Source organism: Gigantopelta aegis, chromosome 10 (genome assembly GCF_016097555.1).
Source record: "Gigantopelta aegis isolate Gae_Host chromosome 10, Gae_host_genome, whole genome shotgun sequence".
NCBI lineage: Eukaryota > Metazoa > Mollusca > Gastropoda > Neomphalida > Peltospiridae > Gigantopelta > Gigantopelta aegis.
In genome coordinates, this window is record NC_054708.1 from 64,828,705 (window position 1) to 64,847,500 (window position 18,796).

The 18,796-nt window shown below is 36.1% G+C and overlaps 1 protein-coding gene across 3 annotated transcripts in view; it reads right to left on the minus strand.

The window, feature by feature from the left end:
* The window catches only part of LOC121384562 (ras-specific guanine nucleotide-releasing factor RalGPS2-like), a 111,603-nt gene that overhangs the window by 7,721 nt on the left and 85,086 nt on the right, over positions 1-18,796 (minus strand). For all 3 annotated transcript variants that reach the window (XM_041515017.1, XM_041515016.1, XM_041515019.1), the window contains 9 exons: positions 12,451-12,574; positions 9,372-9,503; positions 8,152-8,245; positions 5,971-6,132; positions 4,051-4,199; positions 2,294-2,357; positions 1,597-1,705; positions 1,091-1,180; positions 66-171 (listed from right to left, as the gene is read on the minus strand). In XM_041515017.1, the coding sequence (XP_041370951.1) occupies positions 66-171; positions 1,091-1,180; positions 1,597-1,705; positions 2,294-2,357; positions 4,051-4,199; positions 5,971-6,132; positions 8,152-8,245; positions 9,372-9,503; positions 12,451-12,574 (1,030 nt within the window). The remainder of the gene's footprint in view (positions 1-65; positions 172-1,090; positions 1,181-1,596; positions 1,706-2,293; positions 2,358-4,050; positions 4,200-5,970; positions 6,133-8,151; positions 8,246-9,371; positions 9,504-12,450; positions 12,575-18,796) is intronic.

The window sequence follows — 18,796 nt, forward strand, 5'->3', positions numbered from 1 at the left end:
ATTGTCATTAAGTAAGGGAGGATGGTAGAATTGTGAACTAATAAAGAAATGTGAGTAGGACAAACCTCTCCCAGTGTCCGTGAGCTGGAACGCATCAGGCTGATGAGGGTCGTCTCCCATGACAACGATCCACGATGCAATGGACATCACTTTGCTTGGGGTACTTTTAAACTGAAAAACAATTAAAAAATTTATGGTTTTAACATTCAATACCATACCAGTCTTTTATTTTTTTGGAAAACTCAGGAGTTTGAAAAACTGCACTCTTCAAAACATAGAGGGGAAATTAGCAATCGTCAAAATAATCAGTTGAGGGGAAAATGTTGCTTCAAACCCTGGTGCTGTGTTTTGCACTCCTTAAATTGCATTTAGGGGTGCAAAGATTAGGGGGGTTTTTGTACGAAGAATTGATAATGAAAATGACAGTAAAGTTAAATTTTATTTTACATAGCTCAACTTTTTTTGTTGTAATTGCAACCATTTTTACAGATATTTGTAATTTACCATGAACCAGTTTTCCCATTAATGAATGAATAAATAAATGGATGATTGTATGGATGAATAAATAACCACAACTCAAAGATCAGCCATTGGATACCATTCTGAAATATCAAATTAAACAAAATATTTTACAACTTAAAAAAAAAGTCAGTGTCTAATAAATAAAAAAAAAAGTATGTTTTTAAAAACTAATATTTAGATTAATGTTTGAAATCTATCTGAAAGGTTCTTAAGTAAAAATTTGTGGTTAAAACAAACATGATTGAAAAAAAGAGCAGAAATCAAGCTAGTAAGTAATTTGGGCAAAACAGTCGCCCTATGCTACTGAACCTCACCTTATTTAATTACTGTACTCTTACATAGTGTTCTTATATCATAATATATAATCTATTTTTTAGAAAACGAACATTCTTGCACTTCTTCCTATATCTCCTCACTTCACCCTAAATCATTTTAACGGAGAAGTCACTTTTTCCTTTCTGTCTAGCTTGAAACCCTAAAATAGAATTGTTTCCTGCCACTGTATGCTTGAGGCATGCACAAGCAAATGCAGTGTAACTTGTGAAAAGAAATAAATGTAAAAACGTACCGATGAGCGTTCGGAACCTCTCTTTTTGGCAGGATATAAAATCAGGTTTGTATCCCACAGAGCAAACCAGTAGCGTTTCCAGGGGGCCATCTATAATGAGACAAGAGCATTCAGTTATATAACTATACATTCATTTTTTAAGTTAAACCTTTTTAGTAGCCACCGTTAGTAAGTTAAAAGTTTGTTTTGTTTAACGACTAGAGCACATTGATTCATTAATCATCCACTATTGGATGTCAAACATTTGATAATTCTGACATATATGTCTTCAGAGGAAACCCGCTACATTTTTCCCATTACAACATGGTATCTTTTATATGAACTTTCCCAGACAGAACATACCATGGACTTTGATACACCAATTGTGGGGCACTGGTTGAAATAGAACTAAAACAAAAAAAACCCAAACACTTGTGTAGACTAAAAACATGGACATCTGTATCCTGCCTGCATAACCATTATTCCAGCCAAAATAAAGAGAGTCCAGTTTAACATGGACAACTTACTGTTGGCTTCTTGTTATTTCTGAGCAATGTCTTCTTCTTTAGATAACCTTCACAAGTGTAACTTCGCTCCAGTTTTTTACTAGGTTGGTCCGAATCTCTTGATTGAAGGCTGAAATGAAGTTGATTTAAACTATGACACTGTATTACCATCAATTTAGTGTTTGAGATTGGCGTTTAGGCAAAATATGTGTATTATTTATTATTAAGATCTTTCCATTAATAAGATAAGCCCACTTAGCCTTTCATTGTAGATCAATGGTTTTAATGTTTCAAATTAAGTTTCATTAGTCTACACCGTATGCCATATCTTTAACATACACCTAGCTCTTTTATTGATAAACAAGTGTATGCACATAATGAAAAACACACTTAACATGACACATTTCAACTTGAAAATCTGCAGTCAGTAAAACACAGCCGAGCACTCACAAATAATTTGACTGGTATCATTGTCTTCTATCACATTACATTCAACTAACATTAGGTGAAAAAACCAGTCTAGTGAGCAACCGATATCGCTTGCCATCCTTAACAGGCCACAGGTTTTACCACCTCCGATTTTAGTAAAGATCTAGTCAGATTTATTCTTACAAATGTGTTCAGTTGGAATACATTTAAAAAAATAAATAAATAAAAAGCAATTTTTAACACAGATTAACACAAGAGAGTCCTGTAAATATATGATTGGTTTACTCACCAATTTATTGTAGGCCAGAATGATTCATGATCATTCATAAAACTGGACAGTTCGTTTGCTTCCACTGTAAAAAAAAAAAAAAATAATTAGTAAGTTTATATTTTAAACCAAAAACCAACCACAAAAAACAAACTAAACAAAAAACCAGAAAACCCCCAACAAATCAACAAAAACCCTAACAGACTTGATGGTTTTTATGAGTCAGTCAAGCTGCAGAAAACAATATATAGAGGATACCAACTGAGTCTATATTAATTGGTACAAGAGCCCAATAAGTAGACAAGACTGATATTTTAAATATTAAAAAACATAAGTAGTGAATTCTATTTATCCTATAACATTTTACTTCAGTATTTAATAAATCACAGTCCTAAAGTTACCTCCATTGGTAATACGACGTCATCACAATAAGCACAAATGTAGTTTGACATCACACACTGTAACTAAATTTTATCAAAACGTTAGCTCAGGAATACATATTTTGTTGGCTTGTAACCAAATGACCACTGACACCAAAACGTTATTAACTGCGTGAATAAAGCAAAGTATTAAATGGGCTTACGACATGGATATTATGGGTAAGTTATCGGATAAATTAAGATACTATGTCCCATACCTTTTTTATTATATGGTGCCAGTGCAATAGGAAAAAAGAAGACGAGGGAAACAAAAGGGGGGACGCAAAAAAAGAAAATATAATTTATATTACTCAAAAGTTGATGTTCAGCAAAATGTTTTATAACTGCAAAAAAAATCAAAAGTTTTGGCTTTTGATTGCACCAAAGTCAATGTGATAAATGCTGTGCCCGAAATACATATGCCTGAACTACATACACAGCTATTAATAACATTACTGCAGTAAAATACATATGCCTGAACTACATACACAGCTATTTATAACATTGCTGCAGTAAAATGCATATGCCTGAACTACATACACAGCTATTAGTAACATTACTGCAGTAAAATACATATGCCTGAACTACATACACAGCTATTAGTAACATTGCTGCAGTAAAATGCATATGCAGCTATTAATAACATTACTGCAGTAAAATACATATGCCTGAACTACATACACAGCTATTAATAACATTGCTGCAGTAAAATACATACACAGCTATTAATAACATTGCTGCAGTAAAATACACATGCCTGAACTACATACACAGCTATTAGTAACATTACTGCAGTAAAATACACATGCCTGAACTACATACACAGCTATTAGTAACATTACTGCAGTAAAATACACATGCCTGAACTACATACACAGCTATTAATAACATGACTGCAGTAAAATACACATGCCTGAACTACATACACAGCTATTAATAACATTACTGCAGTAAAATACACAGCTATTAATAACATTACTGCAGTAAAATACATATGCCTGAACTACATACACAGCTATTAATAACATTACTGCAGTAAAATACATATGCCTGAACTACATACACAGCTATTAATAACATTACTGCAGTAAAATACACATGCCTGAACTACATACACAGCTATTAATAACATTACTGCAGTAAAATACACATGCCTGAACTACATACACAGCTATTAATAACATTACTGCAGTAAAATGCACATGCCTGAACTACAAACACAGCTATTAATAACATTACTGCAGTAAAATACACATGCCTGAACTACATACACAGCTATTAATAACATTACTACAGTAAAATGACCATGTTGCACGTGCTTAAAACAAACAAAAAACCTATTATGCCCTGGCAGTTTACCCGAAGCTGTGTCCTCCATGGACGAAGAAGGCGACTCCACCAGCACGCTGTCGTCTAACAAATGGCGGACACCATGCACATAAGGAGCAGTTGTTTTTGACGGAAGACTGTTCGTTCTATCCACCTTCGTATGGGCATGACTCATGAAGCTAAAACAATAACCAACAATGAATAAGACATCTTGTTAACGACAAACACAAACCTCTTTCAGTCAGTGGCTACTCAGAGTCTAACGTACGGTAAATGTCAAATTGTATTTAGAAAATGAGAGAATAAACCTGTGGCCACCAAGACACTACTCTTAATATCAATGACCAAACAATGGGCCTTTTTACATGCACTTTTCCCACACTGGTTAAAATTGGAGGAGGAAAACCTACTTACCCAATGGAAATACCATATGAACCGTAATTATTTACTTAAAAACTGAATGTGATAATTTCTGATGTGCATACAAGTATAAACATCATAACCACTTTACACACTGTATGAACAGTGTTGCAGATTAGCAACATAATTATTATTACATTGTATTATTCATAAGTGTCTGACTATATGTCAGAATTACCAAATGTTTGATATGCAATAATAAATCAATGTGTTCTAGTGGTATCGTTAAACAAAACAAACTAACTTTCATAAGTGTCTGAAGTGGTTCTGTGGTTAACACTTCTATGAATATCAAAAATAATAATGTTAAATTTTTATAATTCCAAGTGTGCAACTATTTCATCAATATAAAACGATTATAAAATAGTAATCGATCAGCTATTTACTTCATTATAAACAATAAAGAAAACAGCTGAAATTATCCATTTATTGTTTTAAGCACTGCTGAAGGTAGTACAAATTTGAGGTTTATAGCCTTATGAACACTGATTTTTTAAAACAAAACATGTCATTTGGACCAATCCAAGCATTCATAACAAAACAGTATATATACAGATTGGAATTATAAATGTGTATAAAATAATCACAAGTAAACTTAGATAATTCAATCTGAGACAGAATAGTACCTAAGAGTAATTTTAGAGCACAAAAGGGCTAGAACGTAAAAACATTTCACCCACCATTTTTTTTTATCAGGTGAAATGGCCTATCTTTGGCAGTTTTGAATCTGCCTGTGGCAATTTATAACAAATAAAAAGTAACATTTGCAGCAAATAAACATGACTAAAAGGTTCTTTTGCTGTATTGTAGACATATTTCAAATTTACAAATATTAAATACTGATCGATAATGTACTCCAGGTGTATACATTTTGACATTGAGGAGCTTTACTGACAACAATAATTTTTATCCAGCAGCACAAAAGTGCTGTCTGTGATGCTCCCAACCTATGACAATTTACATCTCAACAACAGATATTGCTGTCGGTGCCATCATTAAGTTCAAGCCCTGCACGTAACTCAATTTTTACAGAAATGGAGATGGCATCGTTAAGCTATAATAGGCTACCAATCAAGCGTCACAAATGAAAGAAAGAAAGAAATGTTTTATTTAACGACGCACTCAACACATTTTATTTACGGTTATATGGCGTCAGACATATGGTTAAGGACCACACAGATTTTGAGAGGAAACCCGCTGTCGCCACTACATGGACTACTCTTTCCGATTAGCAGCAAGGGATATTTTATTTGCACTTCCCACAGGCAGGATAGCACAAACCATGGCCTTTGTTGAACCAGTTATGGATCACTGGTCAGTGCAAGTGGTTTACACCTACCCATTGAGCCTTGCGGAGCACTCACTCAGGGTTTGGAGTTGGTATCTGGATTAAAAATGCCATGTCTCGACTGGGATCCGAACCCAGTACCTACCAGCCTGTAGACCGATGGCCTAACCACGACATCACCGAGGCCGGTACCGTGACAAATGAATACAGCCCTGTAACATGTATGGTAAACATATTCTTACTTGGCACTTAAACTGGCTGTTTTTCTGTGTGTGGGAAATTTAGATTGTCCTGGCATGTGTGCGTTTCTTGGTTCTGTCGACGGGGACGGTGGTGGCATCATCTGGACATCTTCTCGCGATGTTGTGGATGGGGGAGTGTTCGGCTCCAGTTTGAGAGACAACCTGAAATGTCACATAGTTCATCGTATCACAGTGTGAGATTAACAAATAAACAGTCTCAGATTTAAACTTCAGTTTTATCATTAAAATTTACATAAAGTCATCTAACTGAATTGGTAACACATTTCGTTATTTTTTGTTGTTCTCAAACAATGATACGGTTCCATGTCAGTTGTAGCAAAAGAAGTACATGTACCTTTAAACATCTATGAAAAGGAACAATTTAAAAAAAAAAAAAAAGGAAAAAAAAAAGAGGCAAAAGTCAGCATATTTTAAATTCTGGCTAATTGGCGTCCAATAAAAGGTTTTATTAGGAAGGGATGGTTAACTTCTGCTAATTAACGTAAATGTTGTAGACAGCTGTGGCTATTGTATGATCTTATGTCAGGGCGACCAACCTAATGGAAATATTTTTCCAGAATTTTAGATAGTTTACAGCACGTGAAAACACCATTTTCAAAAATATAAAAAATTATTTAAACAGCGCCATATTTGACATTTAAAAAAAATAACAACCAAAGAGATATATAACAATAACAAAATTGTATTATTTATTGGAATGTTATGTATTCAATAATAAAAGTATAAATCTATTCACATAAGTGGCAGAATTTTTCCACTTTAATTTTAAGCACAGCAGGGGGGTAGGCTAGTACAGCAATTAACAGCATTATCTCACACACACACACACACACACACACACACACACACACGCACGCACACACACCTACAGACACAGACAGAGCAAACATAAAAAATCATCACCAAAATACCCCCTAAAAGCCCTACTTTATCAACAAATAGTGTAGTACAGTTTCACTACCACCTACAGATTAGTAATAAAGTGACAAACATGGGACCAAGGTTATTTTTATGTAGGTACACGGCCACATTTGCACTATTTCATCAGTGGGGTCCAACTAATTTGTAGTTAACTGAATCGGGGACGAAACGTCTGGTACCCACATTAAGACTGGCTATCGTTCTGCATTACGCTTACATTACTATTAGAGTATCACTTTTTGCGGCAAAATCTAACAATGGTTTGTACAAATTTACATTTTTTATGGTTTAACTTACTTGAATAAAACAAGATCGATAGGTATATTAATGAATTAATATTAATGTCATGAATGTGTCACAGATTACTGGTAGCAAAATAGTATTTAGTGAAATGTTGCACGTGAAAGCATACAAAAAGAACTTGAGAAGAGAATTGTGGATCCGTTTTGTTTGTTTTCGTATGATCGCAAGTGTTCTGTTATATGTTCAGGCTTTTACATACTGTGGCGAAGTGGCATGCACCGCCATAGAACCGATGTCTGTCCCGTAGTAATTACTATATGCTATTTGAAATATCTTTAAAATGAATACATAAACTACATAACAAGTAAGACAAATTTCATACATGGCTTCAGTTTACTCGATTGTCAAAAACATTTTCATTGGTCGGTTGTTGACAAATACAGCCAATAGACAAATGTCTTAGTAATAGCATGAAACAGTCGATAATACCAAGTTCAGGTTGCAATGGAGAATGCAGAATGATAAACTGTTTAATAAACTCTGGATTTAACAATACAGAAAATTTAAAATACATTCAGAAATGGTTGCTTCCCCAAATAAAAATGATAGCGAATTTGGAAAAAATTCCAGATATTTGGCATTAATTCCGGAATTCCGGATATGGGTTAAAAATTCCGGATTTTTCAGAAATTTCCGGAAAGTTGGTCGACCTGTTATGTCATATTACCATGCATAAACCGACTGTACAATAAAACTAATTTTTGCACTTATCTGTTTGTAAATAAGAAACATTGTAACACTCATTTAATAGACTGACTTACTGAAAAAGTGCCTCCCCACCACTAACAAAATGACATCACCACAATGATCAGTCTAGTATTAACTTATAGTTATCATCTTCTGTAATGTCCCCCACCCCCTCCCCCCCTCATCCCCATCCCACCTCCCTTCACCTTGACAAAGCAACATCACCACAATGATCAGTCTGGTACTAACTTGTAGTTATCATCTTCTATAAATTTCTGCAGCTCCTCAATGTATCTCACCGACATCAGGAACTTCTGGATGTGTTCTAATATCACCAGGTTATCTGGAAATAAGACACTGACAATTTAGACGTCTTAAGGCAAGACGACATATACATGTACTTATCTTTTGAGGTCTAGTATACTAATCTATAGTCCTTCCCACAGGGACCACCTTGTTTCATACTATGAAATTTATTATAAGTTATTTATTTCTGAGCCGACTGTAAGAGGATGTGGTCTAGTATTGAAGTATAATCTACAACAAACTAACCTATGTTCAGCAGCTACCTGTTTTAAGTTAAAAAAACAAAAGGAAAGAAATATTTGTTTAACAACACCTCAGCACATTTAAACTAGAGCTATATTTTGTCTAACATATGGTTATTTTGATATTTGGTTGATGAAAAAGAAATGAAACCTGCTTCCGCTACATACTCTTACTGATAATGTCGTCCGGGATCGTTTATATGCATTTTCCTGTAGACAAGACAGTACATACCATAGCCTTTGACAAAAGTCTTCTGAGGGCAATTGATCCTGGAACCCATCAAACCTCAGGCAAGCACCCTACTACTGAGCTATTTCATCAATGTTCAACCAAATCATATGCATTCTAAATCCAATGGCAAATTTTGAAAACAAATGGTGATTTTTTTTTTTTCATTTTGCAAGATAAGAGTTTCAGCAAGTTAATTAGAAAATTTGACAAAAACAATTTGTTCCCCCACGGCTAATCGTGTGTCCAATATATCATGTGATAAAAAGTAAAGTTTGTTTTATTTAACGACGCCACTAGAGCACATTGATTTTTTTATTTTATCATCGGCTATTGGACGTCAAAAATATGGTCATTCTGACACTGGTTTTTTTAGAGGAAACCCGCTCTCGCCACATAGGCTACTCTTTTATGACAGGCAGCAAGGGATTTTTTATTTGCGCTTCCCACAGGCAGGATAGCACAAACCATGGCCTTTGTTGAACCAGTTATGGATCACTGGTCGGTGCAAGTGGTTTACACCTACCCAATGAGCATTGCGGAGCACTCACTCAGGGTTTGGAGTCAGTATCTGGATTAAAAATCCCATGCTTCGACTGGGATCCGAACCCAGTACCTACCAGCCTGTAGACCGATGGCCTAACCACGACGCCACCGAGGCCAGTTCAGGTGATAAGGTAAAGAAAACCTACCATACTGAGAATGCTGTAAATCTGCGATGACTCGGAGTATGTTATTCATCCGCAACGTTCTCTGATGACTTTCCATTCCGCCCGAGTGAGGGTGCGCCACGTCGACGTAAATCAAATCAGTCAGATACAAACCTACAAAGACATTACAAAGCCCATATGAGTTATATGTAAAACAAAACAATCAAAATTACACCATTAATGACACATATGCTTAAATAACTCCATGCTTTAAAAAAACAACAACAATAAAATGTTTTTAAAGTGGTTTTAAGGAAGAATTCTGAGAGTACTACAAAAGCAATACTTTGGATGGCCCCAAAATGAGAACCTTACTGAATATAGAATTATTTAAAAAGTACAGGGACGATAACTTTGATATAATACACACATTACTTTATGAATATTTGCTACCTTTCATAATTTTTTTTAGGCCTATCAGTCAAATATTGTTAAAAAAATCATTTTATTCAAAAGGGTAAGTAAAAAATGTGACCACTTTGATTTATTAATTATCGGCTACTGGATGTCAAATATTTGATGATTCAGACAGTCTTAAAGGAAACTTTTATATACATTTTTCCAAAGCACATACCAAGGCCTTTCTTATGTCAGTCGTGAGGTACTAGTTAGTCAAAGTTCAAGCACATATCCTCGACACACACTTCAACCATCTGGGCAGTCTGTCCAGGTTAGTTGTTAGTGGTTAGTGAGAGAGAAATCGCTGTAAAACTTGCTCTGTGTGGGAGGATGGTACTGAGGTGTGAACCCAATACCTACCAGCCTTATAGCTTAACTACTGTCACCGACACCTTGAGTCTACACTTTGAAGATTTATGATCACAGCTTAACTACTGTGTCACCGACACCTTGAGTCTACCCTTTGAAGATTTATGATCACAGCTTAACTACTGTGTCACCGACACCTTGAGTCTACACTTTGAAGATTTATGATCACAGCTTAACTACTGTGTCACCGACACCTTGAGTCTACACTTTGAAGATTTATGATCACAGCTTAACTACTGTGTCACCGACACCTTGAGTCTACACTTTGAAGATTTATGATCACAGCTTAACTACTGTGTCACCGACACCTTGAGTCTACACTTTGAAGATTTATGATCACAGCTTAACTACTGTGTCACCGACACCTTGAGTCTACACTTTGAAGATTTATGATCACAGCTTAACTACTGTGTCACCGACACCTTGAGTCTACACTTTGAAGATTTATGATCACAGCTTAACTACTGTGTCACCGACACCTTGAGTCTACACTTTGAAGATTTATGATCACAGCTTAACTACTGTGTCACCGACACCTTGAGTCTACACTCTGAAGATTTATGATCACAGCTTAACTACTGTGTCACCGACACCTTGAGTCTACACTCTGAAGATTTATGATCACAGCTTAACTACTGTGTCACCGACACCTTGAGTCTACACTTTGAAGATTTATGATCACAGCTTAACTACTGTGTCACCGACACCTTGAGTCTACACTTTGAAGATTTATGATCACAGCTTAACTACTGTGTCACCGACACCTTGAGTCTACACTTTGAAGATTTATGATCACAGGGCCAGAACTCATCTTAGACCTGTTCCACCAATTATCACCTTGTGGAGAGAGAATAGCAATCCCTACCCTACCCCAATATTCAGAATACATAAATCTAAATTAAATAATCTGGAATTATTAACAAATTCCATTATGAACCTCCAAGTCTCTCATCCTTCCTATTTTACAATTTAAAAAAAATTAAAATCCCAACTTGTATACAAAAACACCCTCCAAAATAATCATGGGAGATAACTCTAGTAGGAATACAAAAATAAAAATGATTTGTCTGTTTTGACAGGAAGCCAATTTCTTTTTCTATGACCTTTCACTATAATAAAAACAGCCCAACCATCAGGGGCGTTACCACAACTACACTCTTGTTTATTTGGTAATGAACCGTTAATGTAGTGCAAAGGTTCAACCTGTAGACACTGGCATTTTACTTCTTTTCTCGAAAAAAAAATGTCGGTGAAAAAAGAAAGAAAAGACAATGCAAAACAAAGGTGTTTATTTTGTCCTCTGTGTGTTGCCAGTAATTGGCTTTTGATGTTATTTCACTGAACTCACTGACACTCACACAAATTTTTTTTCATAAAGGTAGCAAACATTACAATATTTGACATTCATAGAAGCAGGAACCAAAGAATTGATTTTCACATGGTCTGGAATTATACCATCTTAATTAGTTATTTTTTCAGCTGAAGGACCAATATATACTGATGGAAAGAAATAAGGAATCTTAAAATTAATAGCATCAAATAGTTACTGCAAGTAAAACCCTCAATTCATCATCATGTTACTATTACTAGTACTCGATCAATGACCATATTAGTATTTCTGGCAGCCAATTGGACAGAACTTACTATATAGGACTATGAATAGTACTAAACCAAATAACTTCCGGCTGGGTCAAAGTTCGATGTGCACCCAACTTTTGATAGAGAAGTTAACACCACAAGATCTGTGATTGGTGATAAGTGTGAGTGTGTTGGATGTAAAAAAATCATCTGGGCAAAAAATGTATGCAATTTATTTCATATAGTACCACTGTGTCGGTAGCTTTGTGCTTGAAACATGTATGGGGTACCTGTAAAAACAAAGTACTAAAATATTTTGCAGAACTAGGGTAGTCATAGATCCTACCCGTTATCTCTGAAATGAGCAGCTTGACCCCCAATGTTTTCTGATTTACTTTAAGAGTGAGGGGTAACAGTATTTATATCCATGGTGTTTATGTTGATTGATACCCTGCAAGTAGGTGTTTTAGCTACATACATTACTATTGTCATCTATGGGATCTGATTTGGTAGTATATACCCTATAAGGAAGGGGAGACTTGATCAATACCGGGAGTCTCCCATGGAATCCGGTATGGTTGACAAGTGTGTCAAAAGAAGCTACATTTTTTCATTATTAAAAGTAATTATGCACTACATTTGTTAGCCCAACTCATATGTACATGTATATAGATACATACTAGGCAAACATACAGAAAATATTTGATGACCTTACCGAGATAGGGAATACATGGTAACTTGACACTATTCATGTAGTCCCGTAAATTCTGACGATTGTTTTTCTCCGAAAACAAGTGGGCCATTTTCTCATACAAATACTTGTCTTTTCTTGAGAGATTCTGAAAATACATGAAATGAAAAATATACAGTTATGACACACAAGATAATAAGAACCATATCCAATTCTAGTTTCAAAAAAAGAAAAAGAAAACAAAAAGGTCAATGACAAAACAATATGTGATCATACAGAACATGAAACCAAAAGTCTACCAAAATTGCAGCAAATTTCAACTCCTGATGATTACGAACATGTAGTAACTGAATCAAGTATAATTATGCTAGCCATTAACAAACGAGCAGGAAGTAAACATCACATGTATATATGTCAGCAGTGTACAGTCAAATCCGCACAGACCGACACCTCTTTTAAATGGCCACCTTCTTAACAGGCCACCATAATATTTCCCCAAATCATCTTATCCAGTATAATCCGACCTCGTGTTAAACAGCCAACTGCCTAAAATGGCAAGCACTGATGCTTTCCAAGGTGTCTAGTCAACACGGGTTTGTCTGTACAGTAAACAGGAATTATGCTCCATTGCTAACTACCTGCAGTTTAATGCCGCCAAATTGGAAGACTCAGACATTCAGAACACATGAACAAACACACATATGTAAAGCAATTAACAGTGAGAGGCTGTTCAACAATTACACAATGATTGAGAGGGTGGGGGATTTATGGAATGTGCATTTGCATTAAAAATTGCCTGATCTAGCATTATATAATTGTTGAACAGTCCCTGAATAACATTGTTGCAACTTTCCAAGTTACTAGAGTGGGTTTCCATATACAGTGTATGTTCATCTCAATGCATGTTAAGAAAGAGATAAAAAAAAAAAAAAAAAAAAAAAAAAATATATATATAATAATAATAATAATAATAATAATTAAAAAAAAAAAAAAAAAAAAAAAAAAATAATAATAATAAACTAAACTAAACTAAACTAAAATAAAAATAAACAAATAAAATTCAATTAAAATTTTAATTAAAAAAACATGCAATGAGATAAAGATTCATAAATATAGCTATAAACCAAGTTTCACTGATATAAAGCTTATAGTTTGTGACCTGAACCCAAAACTTTAACATTGAAATGATTTAAACACAGAAGTTGACACTGTTGCCACCATCACAAAAGTAATACCCATATCTTGCCTTTGTAATTAGTAAAGAAAGGACAAAAAGAAGTTTGTTTTATTTAAAACACCACCAGAGCACACTGATTTAATAAACATCGGCTATTGGATGTCAGACATTTGGTAATTCTGACACGTAGTCATCAGATGAAACCCGCTACATGTTTCTACATATATATATATATACACACACACACACACGATATATATATATATAGATATATCACTCATGACTGTATATCATTCATCTCTGCTATTATTCTAAAAACCCCCCCCCCCCCCCCGCATTCTTGACAGCAGTACATGTTGTTTAATTAGTAAAGTCTGTGATAGCGGTAATATCTGTGCAAACAGTAAACTATATATCATATCGTTAGGTGTAGAAAAAGGATGTGAACGTGGTAATAAAAGAGAGCTGGTATTTTACAGCCTCTGTGAGATTCCTCAACACACCCATGCACAAAGAATCTCATCATACTCACAGCAATATTAGTCCCTAATGAATCTCAACTGTGGAACCATGCCAACAGTGTGTCAAAACTAATTACTTTCAAACGTGTCATATATGCTATTTGTTGCAGTGTTTTCGCTGGCCCATTAAAGAGGGGTTCGGGGTGCTACACCCCCTTTTCACATTTTGAAGATCCCTTGCTGCTAATGGAACAATATAGAGGGTTTCCTCTCTAAGACTATATGTGAAACATTTTGCCCCCCCCCCCCCCCCACACATTAGTTTTCTACTCCTACTGAAAAGGGATCTTTTACATGCACTGCCACTTCTGATAGACATAACAGTACATACCACAGTTTTTGGTAAACCAGTCATGGGGCACATGATGGGGTTGGGGATCTATATGTGTATGTCCATAAAGGGTGATAAATCCTATGACCCACTGCACCTCAGACCCATTCCCTCAGAGCCCTGTCTTTCAATCAAATAAGGGTGATCGATCCTATGACCCACTGCACCTCACACCCATTCCCTCAGAGCCCTGTCTTTCAATCAAATAAGGGTGATCGATCCTATGACCCACTGCACCTCAGACCCATTCCCTCAGAGCCCTGTCTTTCAATCAAATAAGGGTGATCGATCCTATGACCCACTGCACCTCACACCCATTCCCTCAGAGCCCTGTCTTTCAATCAAATAAGGGTGATCGATCCTATGACCCACTGCACCTCAGACCCATTCCCTCAGAGCCCTGTCTTTCAATCAAATAAGGGTGATCGATCCTATGACCCACTGCACCTCACACCCATTCCCTCAGAGCCCTGTCTTTCAATCAAATAAGGGTGATCGATCCTATGACCCACTGCACCTCAGACCCATTCCCTCAGAGCCCTGTCTTTCAATCAAATAAGGGTGATCGATCCTATGACCCACTGCACCTCAGACCCATTCCCTCAGAGCCCTGTCTTTCAATCAAATAAGGGTGATCGATCCTATGACCCACTGCACCTCAGACCCATTCCCTCAGAGCCCTGTCTTTCAATCAAATAAGGGTGATCGATCCTATGACCCACTGCACCTCAGACCCATTCCCTCAGAGCCCTGTCTTTCAATCAAATAAGGGGCGGGACGTAGCCCAGTGATAAAGTGTATGCTTGATGCATGGTCGATTTGGGTTCGATCCCCGTCGGTGGGCCCATTGGGCTATTTCTCATTCCAGCCAGTGCACCATGACTGGTATACCAAAGGACGTGGTATGTGCTATCCTGTCTGTGGGATGGTGAATATCAAAGATCCCTTGCTGCTAATGGAACAATATAGAGGGTTTCCCTCTAACTAAGACTATATGTGAAAAATTACCAAATAGGTTGACATCCAATAGCCAATAATTAATAAATCAATGTGCTCTAGTGGTGTCATTAAACAAAACAAACTTCTCAACCAAATAAATAACACAGTTCATATGCAGAAATATCTATCAAAAAGAAGAAAGGAAAATAAAACAGAACCCAAACTGCGAGTTCTCTGAACGCATTACAGCTCCTATAAACACTGTGATGTAATTTCCAGTTCCATTTAGACTTTGCCTCCTGGGAAAGAATCCAATAAACCAATCCATAAACAAAATCAATCAATGGTATTATAAAGCAAGCGTCGGGATATTACAATCCGGTATTAAATCACACTGGCATGCCAACACTGGGCTATTGATCAACGAAATAACAACAAAGACTGGTCTGATTCCACAAGATCAAAGATTTTCGGCTTTGATCTCCTGATTCTATACATAGTCAGGGAGCAGCTCATAGTGATCAATGCTAGCTGGGTTGATCGGCACTTTAAAATTCAACCAACACTGTTTCTATCTAATGACAGTAATACAGTCATCAATTCCACATAAGACATCACATCAACATTATGCCTGTGGCATGTTATTTCCACCACTCATAAATGTCTAAGCAGAACCCTTTACAGCAGCAAAAATTCTGCGGAATTAAATGTCTTGCCTATAATAAAAAAAAAATTGGTGCTCTGTGCTGAACATTCATACATGTAGGTGCAACTATAAACCAAGTTTCATCGATCTAGGATATATCGTTTGTAAGAAACCGATCTAAACTAAAAACTATAATGTGAAAGTTGACACAGTCGCTGCCACTTCGCCACCACTGTCAGTGGAAAATGTTTACCTATCAGTGTGCGATTTTGGTTTAAAAAAATTTAAGCGTCATAAGGACTCCCTGTTTGCAAATCTTTAGAGCCCACCACCAACCCAGCGAGCCCTGCCGTGCGTCTCCAGTAGAACAGAAGATACGCTAAATGTTTTGCATGAAATCATGGAAAAGATCACTATTTCAGTCTGTGTTTTCCTAGGATATTCAGATAAATGTTAGTTGTGTCATTTTAAAGAATCAATGTAATTTGTACAAATAATTTTTACGAGCTATGTGGGCTCGTATGCTAGCCAAGCTAGAGAGTCCTATATGATTTTTGCGAGCCTCGGGCCCCCACTCTCATCAAAATCGCACACTGCCTATATCTCACGTTTGTACTTCATAAAGTCGAGACAAAACTGACAAGCTGAATGGTGCTAAAACCATGGTGTCGAAAGAAGAATTTAAAGTAGCTGAATAAAATGATATTGATTAATAAAATCTGATTATAACACTATATTGATGGGAACTACATAAAAGAGAATTGTTTGCTGGAGTCTAATCTATGGAATTCAAACTTGTATCGCAACATATAGGGTAGGTTGGTGATATTCCGACCCCTTATGGACGCACCACACTTGTAGAAGGTATTCCCACTCCAAAACATTGATCCTGTTGTTTCCCATAGCGTCGACATGCATATTCTAACCAGTAGTGGTCCACTCTATCCAATCGGTGCCTGTTTCTTTTATATATTCTCATTTTATTGGCTAGTGTCGATCAGGATAAACCCGAACCCATTCCGGTAAATTCCGACTACACGTCCCGTATAATTCCGACTATAAATTTGCAGGATAAATCCGACCCCTTTTGAAATTTAAATGTAACTTGTTCTCAATGCATTTTTTCTTGAAAAATAAGCACATATTTACATTATGTTAAGTGATTTTAATGCATAAACAATTTCATAATAAATTTTATTGTCGGATTGTATACCTCCGATGTGGATTTTTCCAACGTTGCTCAGCCTTCTAAAACTTGCTTGAATGCTAGCAGACGGCCGGAAGAAAAGATCGAGCAAGTACGCATGAATAGTAAAGACTAAAGATGGTTTGTAACGGTGCTTTTCATTGGGAGGTTGAAGGTACCTTTGTTATGAAAGGAATACATCCGTTGGTATGAAAGAACGGTTGCCGAAACACTATTTAATTAACGAAAATCCGAAGGGGTCGGGTTTACGCGTAGGGTCGGAATATCACCAACCTACCCTATATCGACAAGAAAAATTATTGGAACTGAAAACTCCCTCATAGCAAAAGGATGGATGGATGCAAGGATGGATAAATGGATGGATGGTGTGAATTAATATCCTTTGCAAATTGCATTGTGGGGGATAACTAAAACATGGCTGTTTAATACAAGAAAAGTTATCCTATATTGTATGATGTTAGATAAACAATATGGTGGCCTCTTAATATCTCTGTTTCCACTTGGTTGACTGTGTGGTCAAATTACTAAAATTTCTCATTGCAGCCATTGCACCACAACTGGTATATCAAAGGCTATGGTATGTGCTATCCTGTCTGTGGGGTGGTGCATATAAAAGATCTCTTGCTACTAATGGAAAAATGTATTGGGTTTCTTCTCTAAAACTATATGTCGAAATTACCAAATGTTTGACATAAAATAGCTGATGATTACTAAATCAATGTGCTCTAGTGATGTTGTTAAACAAAACAAACTTTTTTCCTGTAGTGTGTCTGTCTAGCTCTCGGACAGCAGAGTATTCAGGCTAAACCCCTCCCTTCCCTATAACGTTTCGTAAGACATTCCCTGATACCCCCTTCCCCATGAGAGCAATAAGTACTTGTTGAACAGCTCCCAAATGGAAGCCAGCCAGTACTATTGATTATTTATGTACTAACTCAACACCCAAACCAATATTTATTATTAATAAGAAAAAATGGAAATCGATGTCTGCTGATTGGACATGGTAATTTTTCTGTTACATATAACTATTACGACATAGCACATGTACACGTATAATCAAAAGGGAGAATGTAGGTTTTTTTTTTTGACATTTTCTGAGTGAAAAAATATTCATGCACTGGTGTAATTTACTATGATGCTGGGTGATTAAGCACTTAATGACTAAGAACCTTGTCATTACTAAACATGACATCACAATTTGGCAAAGTTCCAACATGTCAGCAATTTGAAATAAAAATTCCTTTTAATTAATTATTTCCAATATTAAATATTGTAACAAATCTTTGTTTGCCGTCTAAGTTATCTTTTTCGTCTAGAAGCAAGATGGTGCCTACTTGCATTTTTATGTAGTATAAAATGTTTTAGTCACCAGATGAAACAAATGGTTGCATATTCCACCAAATCAGTAGCAATATAGAGGGCTGTTTTCTTTCAATGAAACATTTCTTTTAACAACTTCTGTTAATAAGTAAACAGTGTTTTAGTTGTTAACATGGAAGTAGGAAGATGACAACAACTTGGAAGGGGGAGGTGAGGCAGCCATATATTG